General features: G+C 34.7%; 1 protein-coding gene across 3 annotated transcripts in view; it reads left to right on the top strand.

Annotated features, from left to right (window-relative positions):
• LOC126976075 (pleckstrin homology-like domain family B member 1) overlaps positions 1-12,248 on the top strand; it is a 111,645-nt gene that overhangs the window by 76,947 nt on the left and 22,450 nt on the right. For 2 of the 3 annotated variants that reach the window (XM_050824244.1, XM_050824245.1), the window contains 2 exons: positions 168-411; positions 8,725-8,755. In XM_050824244.1, coding sequence (XP_050680201.1) covers positions 168-411; positions 8,725-8,755 — 275 coding nt within the window. Of the gene's footprint in view, positions 1-167; positions 412-7,098; positions 7,614-8,724; positions 8,756-12,248 lie in introns of those variants that run through there. The other variant, XM_050824251.1, reaches the window with a different exon arrangement.

The following is a 12,248-nucleotide window of genomic DNA, read 5'->3' on the forward strand; positions in this document are numbered from 1 at the left end:
ACCTCGCCACTTAAACACCAGAATAGTAAAATTCTCTAAGTATTACTTGCATGATTTGTACGGCTGTTATACGCGCCTTAAGCAAATACCGGAGTTGTGTACTCTATATAATAAGTGATTAGTGTAAAATATTTAAAAAATATTAAATAGAAATAATATTGATCTAGGATGCCAAGTAATCGAGAACGAACGCGAAAAAATCGAAGAACTAAAACGGCGCGCGCAAACTGAGACCAAGAAACTCTGGGACGAGAGACGCAGCCGCGAGCGGTCCACAACACCCGACGTCGCCGCCGACCTCGACAGCTGTCGGCTGTCAACCGAACTCGACAGCTCTAACTTTGACAGGTGTCAGAGTGACAGCGCGGCGGGCGGCGCCCTCGATATTACGTCGTCGATGTTTGATGAAAGGTAATTTACTTGATTTTTCATTTTTGCTAATTTCTATATTAATTTGCGTATTGCTAGTAATTTGCGTATCGTGAAAAATAATTCTTTTGTACTTCTACCAACTGTTTTATTTCTTATTTTATTGATTTTTTATTGTCATTAGACTGTATTCTTATTGGAAGAATATCTTGCGAACGATCCCAAGACATATTATTAAATAATATAATTGAGTATATCTTAGATAATTAAAATGTCTGGATAGAACCTCTTGCTGCTAGATTACCGATGAAAACAGGCCAGGTTTATTACGTCACAAGCTACGTCTTAGGCCCATCGCAGACGATAGACTATCCGTGACGCACTTTTCAGTCTGTGATAATAAAACATATAGAATTAAATGCAGTACCGCAAACGACGCGCAAAAAGTCGGACACAAAATATCCTAGTAGATCTGACAAACCGCGCCACACCCCGCCTTACAAAAAGTGCGCCAAAACCATATAACATTCGCGTCAACACGCGCTACATTCACTTTAGTCTGTCGTCTCACGTCTGCACTTGCTAGTGATTGACGTGTATCATGGCGCTAGACATCGATGTATCGATGTTGATTAAAGAAATAGAAAACAGACCAGTACAGTCTGATACATCTTTGCCATAGGATCACGACAGAAATGTAATAAGAAAATTTTGGGATGAAGTGTACAAATTATTTGGATATTGTTTTAGAACTGAATGTTTAATATGAAACAGTCCCTTTAATTATCGTTCTGAAAGAACAATAGGTTGAGCCCAAAATTCTCTATTTCTTCTTCTTTTTTATATCTCAAGTACGAAATAATACACCGCAATCTCTGTACTTCCATTGCGTGTACATCCCTACAGTTCTGCCGACAAAATGAGCGAAAGTGTACGTCGTGTACGTTGAGTCTGTGAAATATCTGCCACAGATACATAATTATTAATAATATAATTAGTCACGTCTAAATAAAATGTTAATACGATTAAATGTTATAACATGATATTTTTGCAGATTTCAAATATATTTTTATACTCATTTTAGAGGAGAGTACAGATCAGTGTACTCTTTATTTACGAGCACCAATATATTATTCTAAAATATGTTGACAACCCTAAATAAACCATGTGTTTCTACGTCTAGAACTAACAAATAAAAACAGTAAATATTTTGTTATAATTCGTTCGCCAATCATTCGTCACCGAGTTATCTTTGTTGAGTCATTAGAGAGCTGATAATGTCGTGATTAAAATCAGTACAGTCGTGAATTGTATGTTGGTCACGTGTGCCGGTCGGGAGTATTAACAATAGTATACATTTGTTTGTTGCCTTGGAAGTGTATTTGAATATAATGTGAAGAACATTGTTCAAGAGAAATAAAATTAACATCTGTGATTCAATGTGATCGAATTGGTATAGCTATATTGTTACCAGCTAAACCCGGGATTTTGGGATAAACAAGTATTATATATATAGATAAACCGGTATAGACTGGTATTGAGTGATATGCCCTCACTGTGAGACAGTCTATGTATAACCGAAGGAGTAAGCTTTGGAACAAAAGATGGACGTTAAGCGGGCTTTCGTTTACCAACATTATTTGTATAGGCCTGACAATGCGGAGGCGAACAGTAATTTTCTTAGTCTCATAGACTTACAATATACTAGCGTAAATACAAACAAAGCGGGCAAGAGAGAAGAACATCCCTCACAGAGATACTGTAATATAGAAAATTAGAGCAAAACAATTGATACTATAACCGATTTTTATTGACAAGTCGTTAATAGTCAGCCACGCTATGAATTAATAATAATTATAATGTAACTTTATTGCAAACATATTTTTGTCGGAAATGATATATATAATGATGAAGCTGTAAAAGGTGATTTAAAATGGTGGCAATGAGTTTTTTGCTACTTCTTCCCATTAAAAATCACCCCTTTCCGAAATGGCAGTAAACATTTAAAGAAAAGTGTAAAATTCTCGTGTCGCGGTGTTTGTTACCAAACTCTTCCCAAAGGGCTGATCCAATTTGTATGAACTTTTTGTGAGGATATCGGGTAGGTGTGAGAATCGGCCAACATCTATTTTTCATACCACTAAAGGTTAAGATGACCCACTCCGAAATATATTATTTTTATTTAATTATGATTCAGCATTGAAAAATAGGTACAACTTCAAATTTTCGGCCTTCTAAGATCTGCAACTATTTTGTATCGCGATTTTTTTAACTATTCTATTCCATCCACAAATCTGCTATACGGTTGCAAGATGGCAATCGAATACAATAATTGTAGTACGATAAAAATTTATCGTAGGTCTGAGAATCGGTTGCATCTATTTTTTTATACCCAAATTTTTTTTTTAATTACTTTTTAATATGACAATACAACGTTTGCCGGGTCAGGTATTAGTGCAATAAATTACAAAATAACTAAGAAATAAAGGAAAGCGCCTAGAGAACTCTTTACTACAAAATTTTCATTTTGCATGAATCATGCGAGAACTTATAGAAGGTATAATAAGTTGTTGAGATACAATAATAGTAGTTTATGTGACTGTAGAATGATGAACAGCATTTAACACGAGTGTGGGTTCTCACTCGTGGGTTATAACATCACACGAGTGTTTTAATGCCTAATTATATACAGTAACACTCGTTTATCTACCCACATACCATAAGCCTCCATGACGCATTCAGGAGCCGCGTATTACGACCACCCACAATATTAACTGGTAATGGCGGTAGTGATTAGTTTTCTGACAGCTGTCATAATTTCCTTTTAATTCAGACAAGAAACAAGAGTCGGCCTTAACTATCACATCGTTCGATATCTTACTTACGTCCAACATTTGTCAAATTTGTTTGCAAATTGACATTTCATTTGGAACTAACCGTCATCTCGACTGATATTAGAATAGAGGTCAAGTCAAACTTTGTTTTTCAGAGATGTTCGAAATTTGAATGGTATAAATACTATCGAAATCGATGTTATTATTTAGCAATAATAACATATTTACACATAAGAGATTTGTTCTAACAAAACGAGTCTTTTTTATAATTTGTATCGATATAAACCCGTGTTGTGTATATTATATAGGAAATACCAGTCCAGATTTACAGTAGATTTAGTGGCTGACTTCGGAGTGTAGTATTATAATTATGCCGATGTGTTTGTGAATCGTGAAATTAGGATAATAGTATTTTACTCTGATTCATAACTGAAAAACTTGGCTTTATTATTAAATATTAACATGTGATTTTGAACAAAACTAAAACAAAAAAATTAATAAAAAGAATTCTAGGAAGTTATTACTTGATTTTGAGTTATTGTATAGAAGGCCTTTCTATAGTCCAATGTAGTATGAATGAACTCATTATTTGTTGTTAATGAATTTGTCACCAGACCATTTGAGTTGTTTTATAGATGGCTTCTCAATGTAAATATAAATGCACTCAATATATTTTGTTGTTCATGTATGGGTTACCAGACTATATGAGTATTGTCTGCATAACGTGTTAAGAGACCTTGTTTTTACTGCGATGAGCAATCTAAGTCAAGTAAAGCCATAATAATAACTTAATATTTCATTATTTACCCAAGGCTCCCCAAAATCCAAGATAAAAAGGTTATCTGAACTACGTAATTCTGTCTGTTAACCTTGTTGCTTCTCAACAATATTTCGTAAATTAACAATATCACAGTAAACTTTTGCAATGAATATTCATCAACTTAGTTGTATGTTAAGTATTTCTTTTTATTTGGTATTATCTGAGTATTTTGTATTCCGGTATTATATACCTACTTATCAATATTTTTTTGAGTTGGTCAGTAACTCGCATATCAAGTATGAGGTACATTTCGAAGTCGAGGATTTTTATTATTATTTTTTTCAGTTTTGTTTTCATATCCGAATTGTTCCATCTGTTAATATTCCAACAAGGTTCATCCTCTCTACGTGGCTAAACCAAGTTGATCTCCAATGCGTTGTCTTCGTGGAAGAAAATCCTTTGCCACTGAGACAAAAGAGTAAAATAACACAATCACCCGATTGCCAACACCTTGAATAGTAATATTAAACCGTTATCCGATGGAGATACAGTTTATAATGGCTTGCAGTTGAATGCACTAGGTAACGAAGCATATCGTACTAATATGAAACAATTATGATGCATAGATTTTGTACGGCCTTTTATAGGACAATCCGTATACAGGATGCTCTAACATAAGTTTCTTTTATGACATGATGTGACCTGGACTTTTTAACATTAATTAATATTAAAGATTTTTTTAAATTGCGTAATAATTATAACTTTTATGATTAAATTTATATCAATTAGGTATTGGTATTAATATTATTACTTTTGATGTGATCTCTGGTGGCTAGCGTCGGGTACTTTCTTAGACAAGGACCGAGTGCATTTTGAGGCACATGAGTACCCCGCCAACATATTTGTAAGTTCAAGAAGAAGACACGTTGTGCTACTCTCAACACAGCTGTCGCCTCATCAGATACATCTCACAGGAGGTCAAGCGAGTGTAACGACTCGGAAGTAAGTAAACACTGCCTAGTGCCTGCCATACTCTTTCGCAACACCAGAGTAAACATGGAGCTTTTAATAGAGTGCTCAATGCGTATCCACCTGGATCGGGACGTGCTAGGAGGCATTTAGAAGTTTGATTGTACATGAATGCCAGAAGTCCAAATGGTGAGAGTGATATATAAGTTTACGAAAATCAGGTCAAGCAGTTCATCGGAGAGAATTTGTTACTTTGAACTGTTTTTTTTATTTCAACTACTCATTTTTAGTTTTTTTTGTAAAAGCTATGCTCCTAATAAAAAAAAATGTTATAGTTTCTTATTCCTGTAGATTCTAGTACCTATCAAAGAATGGTAGCATGATTTTACTGGTCATATTGATACGAAACGAAAAGAGTTGTTTACATTATCCTGTAAGATGGATTGGCAATCGTCTTGTCCACTTCTTTCCATAAGCTCAAAATGTCTCTATTTCTTACTTTGATCTTAGTCATTCTGTTATAGCTTTAGAACAATCTAGACCGTGTTCAACTGTTCCATTCACATTTGCTTTATAAATATGTGGAGTTAACTTATCTTCCTCGTCTCCATATGACCAAACTATGTCTCCTTTCTTCCTATATCTTTCTCTTAGAGAATTCACTATCGAAAGTAAAGCGAAACCAACTCTATGAACAACCAAACTATACCGAAGCAAAAGGATGACATCCTGTACAATACACGTATGACAAACTTCCTTTCGAGTCACAATTGAGTGCGCAGATGATAAGTTGCGCGCGATCAAACTGAATGTTGTGTTAACTAATTAGTGATTTAGATAGTTTAGGAAGCTAGAGTAGGCAGAACGAATCTATTTGATAGTGTCGTATTAACTATATACAGTATTAACTATAGAAGAGTTTGGTTAGTTACTGGTGTAGTTTTGTGAGATAGTGATTTTTTCGTTGGATATCGCGGAAAGGATTTTGAACTGGACTAACAATACCAGTATGTATATAATATACTGGTATTTTTTAAGTTATATTTATGTTGATTTAACTAAACTAAATTTCGGCTAAAATTAAATAATATATATTAACGTCAAAAGCTGTCTGCGATGGCGTAAATCATCGGTTGTTTAAACACTGCAATATAATAATGGAAACGGATGGGAAAACTGAATTGAATCTTATCTGGGCCAATTAATTTTCGATCCAGTGTTTTCCAGAGCTAAATCGGAATGATGTGAGCAGGTTATTGGATCATCATAACTATTTAAGAAAGTAAAAGATTGATTATTGCATTGTTGATTTAGTGCACTACAGGGTAAAATTATAATTTTTAATGACAGCCTTTTAAAGAGAAGGCAATGCCTTCGTAGCGTTTCACGAAAATAGACAGAGTTATCTTTGAGGACGAATAAAACCATTGTACCGTACGATATAAAACTTGTTTCTTATCAAGAATGAAATAGTGTTCGCTGATATCACATTTGTATCTATCATGCCGTAGCGAACATGACGTACAATTTATTTATAAATATGTCAGTCACAAGATAAATATATAACTTCAGTTTTTATTTAAATAATTGAGAGTTATACTGTGCTTATAGTGGTAAAAAGTTTTTATTGTCAGCCGATTTCACAAGGAACTAAGGTATTTTATAAATGATAGTGTTGTACCATTGACATACTATACCAACAAGTTATGTCTGAGCCGCGCACCGCTAACATACAGATTATATTAAAATATTCATTCAAATTATTTACACCTTATTTCGTGGCAGTAATGTTCAAAGTGTATGAACAAAAACTCGTAGTTGGGCTGAGTATTGCTTCGGACAATGTTTGAGAGTGATTGTGACTCTAGTTATTATTCGGTTTTATGAAACAAGAATAAGTCATAAATAATCTAAGGTTAGTGTAAAATTATTCTAAAGCAGACACTGCATGGTATAGGAAGACACTTTGAACTAATTTAGGTGAGGCTAACTTATCTAGCTATGTAGATTAAATAGAGAAATTTATCTTATATCTATGGAAAAACCTACTAGTTTCCATAATATTACTAATACAAACTAATGGAAATAGGGAGAAAAAATATATATTAGGACATGTAATGTAAATCATTATATTAATTATATTGTAGCAATTAATGTATTATGGAAAAGCGCACGAGTGACGAAAGCCAACCCTGAAGACTATACCGTAAAGTTGGTTTTTATTTCATAAGTTACCACTACTTTGTTGTTATCTTAGCGAATCCGCATTTGTTCACTAGTAGGTCCCAAAAACAAATTTACATAATCACAACTCACCAACTGAGTGTATCATGCCGCGGCAGCGGCCGGCGAGTGATGAAACGCGAACTTGACTTTTGCATTGGGCTTTTTTACGTTATCCTCAGTATAATTTCTGTCAAATGATTATAAAAAGAAAATTAAAGTCAGCTAAGATTTACGTAAATAAAGTCTTAGTACGCTCTATAGATCTGTCCTCAGACTGGTACAAAACTGACTCGCAAAACAATATTTCTTTCTTACATACTTACTAGTTTACTACTAAGTATTTATAAGTCTTTCAATAATTCAGTAGACTCTAACCTTATATTTATCAGTGAATAGTGATGTTATGCGTCAAAATCAGAAGAGATGAGTAAAGGAAACAGCAAGCTTCTGTGTTGGTAAGTTACATAACACAGTTGTAGTACAGATATCGCGAGTTGAATGCAGTCTGGCCCTGGGGTAAGTAGCGGGCTGCGGGAGCTTCTCCCCCGCTGTCCGCAAACCTCGCCTGGCGCGCCTGCAGTGTAGTGATGTGCCATACTTGTCAGTTATCATACGCTTACCGTGTTATCGCGTTAATAGTAAAGTTGCGATCTCGTGTTATTTTTTTGATTTTAATAATGACTGATCCGAGGTCATCAGGTTCCGTTGTCCAAAATGGAACGAGATTAATTGCAAAAATTTTTAAAACATCTGTGATGAAAAATGGCAGTACAAAAATTTGCGATCTAATTATTAGCTTAAATTACGAAAAAAAAAATGTATTTTATCATTTTAACCTAGTGTAAAATGGTAAACTTGAAGTATTGCTTAAATTTATCGACACACTCATCATTATGGTCATCAATTAGTTTTTATTATTATTTAGGTCACATCACTATCGTATTCCAGAACTCTGTATTCAACTCACGTGTGATCTGTACTGGTTTATATTTAGATTGGTTAACGATATAGAAGTTGGTTTGGTGCAGGTACTCCTAGTGGGGGACCTCCAACTGGGTTATTAATAAAATAAATTCTCCACGATACATTTTCATAGTAATCAGCGAGGGCGTAGATAGGTTTTTATTAAAGGGGGCAGACATTGACAAAACAAGCATATACTAATAGCGCTAAGACATGATCGGATTGGTACGTCAATAAATAACAACAGGTACCAATGTCCAATGGTAACCAAGACGTCTGAGTGAGACACACTTACTACTACAGTTTTGTATTCAAAATAGTTTAAACTCCTGATCCTGAGGTTATATTGTTGCCATAAAACGAATTTTTGTGCGTTGCTATATATCTTTCATTAACTTTTTTGGAGTTGAATTTATATTAACTATTATAATAACATTACGTTGTAAAAAATATCAAATAGAAATTTTAAAAAATATACGCACTTTTCCTGTTGCTATACACCTGATGTCTTTTACGTCGTTTTTATCCCTTTGTTTGATTGGATATTTCTGTAATAGCTACAACGTGATCACCTTTTTCAATTAAACTTTTTTTTTGTTCCAGCTCTGGTTTAATTTCGTCGTCTATTGAAGAGGTAAGTGACATTGTTTTAATTAATGTATTATGCATGTCATAATAATAGACATCCTTTATGAGTTGAGACATTAACCAGCCATCGTCGCAGTTGTTATATATTTCATCATTGAGCTCATTCCTCAAAAGCCATTGCTGAGCATCTAAGTAACAAACCATTTTTGGTGTTTTCTCCCTAGGAAAGACTGACAAAATAATTGTGAGATAAACAGTTGACGTGATGGTTATACACAAGGTTTCGTTAATGTATAAAATAGAAGCACTATTATAAAACAACATCCTCCGCCTGTCTGTCTGTTCGCAACAAACTCAAAAACTACTTCACTGATTTTCATGGTGTTTTCACCAATAGATAGCGTAGTTCTCGAGGATGGTTTTAGTATGTAATTTGTTAAGTTTTTGAATACATTTTTGTATACAAAAACGGTATTTTTTGGAGGTGTCGAAAAAATTTAACCGTCTGGGAGCTTTCAACAAAAACGCTTTCCCCGTTAATTTATTTAATTAAATTCTTTGATATTTAACAAAATAATGTATGGTGTAGTTGTGTATCTTACGAGGGGCGGTCAAAAAGTTCGCGGAATGGCGGGGTTGGCGGGGGTGAGGTCGCTCCTCCAGGTAGCCGCTACTTGAGTAACTCATAATTACTATATATGCCAATTTCTAGCCTAATTGGGTCATTAGCTTTCGAGTTACAAACGAGTGAACAAGTAAATCGGGAACAAACTAGCCACTATGGAGAAAATTGAACATCGCGCCGTCGTAAAGTTCCTCACCAAACAAGGAAAAACGCCTCAAACTATTTTGCAAGAGATGTTAGCTGTTTACGGAGACTCTGCTCCTGGTAAAACCATGATTTACAAATGGCACGGCCTTTTCAAGCAAGGAAGGGAGTCAATTGAAGATGATCCTCGACCTGGACGGCCCATTGAGGCCACTACGCCGGAAATCATTGAAAAAGTTGAAAAACTTGTATTGGAAGACGGAAGGTTGAAGAAGAAACAACTTGCAGCATCAGTTGGAGTATCAGAAACCACAATTTTAAATATTCTTCATCAACATCTTGGCATGAGTAAAGTGTGTTCAAGGTGGGTCCCGAGAATGCTCACGCCGCTGCAAAAACGTGAGCGCGTCAACTGTTCCCGCGAGTATTTGGACCGCTGTGGAGAAGTTAGGGAAGAAATTATGGCCCGAATTGTAACCGGTGATGAAACTTGGGTTCACCACTATGAGCCTGAGTCAAAGCAGGAGTCGATGCAGTGGCACAAAAAAGGCACACCACCCCCAAAAAAATTTAAAGTGTCGCAATCGGCCGGAAAGATCATGGCGACTATTTTTTGGGATACTGAAGGTATTCTTTTGATCGATTATAAAGAACGTGGTGTTTCTATAACGGGAGAGTACTACGCTTCCCTATTGGACCGATTAAAAGAAGCTATTAAAGAAAAAAGAAGAGGAAAACTGACAAAAGGTGTACTCCTTTTGCACGACAACGCGCCCGTTCACACGAGTCATGTTGCGACGGCTGCCATTCATCGATGCGGTTTTGAACAACTACGCCATCCACCCTACAGTCCAGACCTGGCCCCTAGCGATTTTTATTTATTCCCAAAGATGAAGAAAGAGCTGCGTGGAAAAAAATTTAGAGACGATGATGAAGTCAAGTCGGCGATTTCGGCGTATTTTGACGCCCAAGACAAAACCTATTTTTTCGACGGTATTAATAAGTTATATGCCAGATCCCAAAAATGTATTCGTGTTAAGGGGGAATATATTGAAAAGGAAAAATAACATAATGTATCATTTCATCTTTTTTCCCAGTCATTCCGCGAACTTTTTGACCTCCCCTCGTATATACGCGTAGTTCTACAGAAAAGTCCGCAATGCCATTTGTCTACCTCTTAATCCATGTTAATAATTAAACAATTATTGGCAATTATAAAGCTGAAATTTATAAGCTGTTTACACATATAAAATAGTAATCCTTATCATTTTGAATACGTTAGATATTCTACACTACATCTTATTTTTTTTTTCTATTGACAGAACAGCGTCTGTCGGATCGGATAGTAAAATGTAAATAATTATTTACCATAGGGAGTGACAATAACATAACATATTGTAACAACACTTGGTCAATTGTCATTGGTCATGAAGCCACATCAGTTCGTAAAGGCACTTTGACATGGGGAAAAGAACTGATAACAAACTCCCAGGACATGTTGTAAATCATAAAATAACAAAATTGCTGCTGCATATATACAGATAGCCTGCATTATAATATACAATTGTAGGTGGCCTGGGCATAACTTGTAAATAATCATACATCATTATCCTCTATATAATCTACTATACTATAGTAAGTCTTCTTTGTCAAAGATGTTTTAATATATTTCTCAGTGAGTAGTAGTAATATACCGTATGGTATTATATTGTAATATTGAATACATATATAGGAGCTCTTAACTCTAGTTAACTTATTTAACGGCACGTACAGTTTATTATTTATTCTTGAATTTAATTAATTCAAATAACTTTTCATCTTGAATTCTGTAATGTATTTTCGAATATACCTTTTATTCATATATAAATGTATTGTGAGGGTATGGTAAGGATGTTTATAAACTTGAATATTTCCCGAAGCGAGTCTCTCGGTCGCATATTATAAATTTCTCTAAAAGCTCTCTTTTTGAACGCAATAATATTCAAAATACATGATTATTTTATTAATTGCTACGTCCACAAGCCATTGCCACCTTCGAAATATATTTGAGGGATCATAAAAGCCATTTCTGAAAATAAAAGTAATATATTTTTATTAAGTTACGGCCGACGTATGGTTGCTAAATATAGTAAAAAAAGAAAAAGGTTTTAATTTGAATCATAGAAGTGACATCCGCTACGGAGGATTATGAAGTAAGTGACGCCTCATTGTGTGGCCCGGCCCGGTCTAAAATAGAAGCAGCTCAAGGAAATGTCTTGTAAAGGAAGCAGACTCCACATCCCGTTGTGATTGGCTTACGTTAACATTAATTATGTGGCCGAACATGGTGCTCGGGCTCATGGAGTATTTAACCAAGGGAAGAAACAGAGATGATATAATCCAGAATTCGTACATTTTCGACCAAGAAATTATCGGATCGGAGTGCTTTTATTTGTATTCAAATATATATTTTTTTTACCTTGTCATCGATGTACTTCGACAATTCCACTTTGCTACTTTTATAAATAACAAAAAGAAATGATTTTGTTAGCTCACATTAAAGTAATCCCATTCGTATATAACTAACATCTTCGGTGTGTAAATAAATAAAACGTTGTATTATTCTTGCGGTCACTTTCAATTTGGAGCAAAATAGATGATGGAAGGTACTTTAATAAAAAAAAAGTTTCAAATAAATTTAGAGGACAAAAGCGAAAAAATAAATAATAAAAAAATAAAGTAATCTTTATTTTTTTTCTGGAATAGAAACATTCGGGGGTACGGATCATTC

Source organism: Leptidea sinapis, chromosome 39 (genome assembly GCF_905404315.1).
Source record: "Leptidea sinapis chromosome 39, ilLepSina1.1, whole genome shotgun sequence".
NCBI lineage: Eukaryota > Metazoa > Arthropoda > Insecta > Lepidoptera > Pieridae > Leptidea > Leptidea sinapis.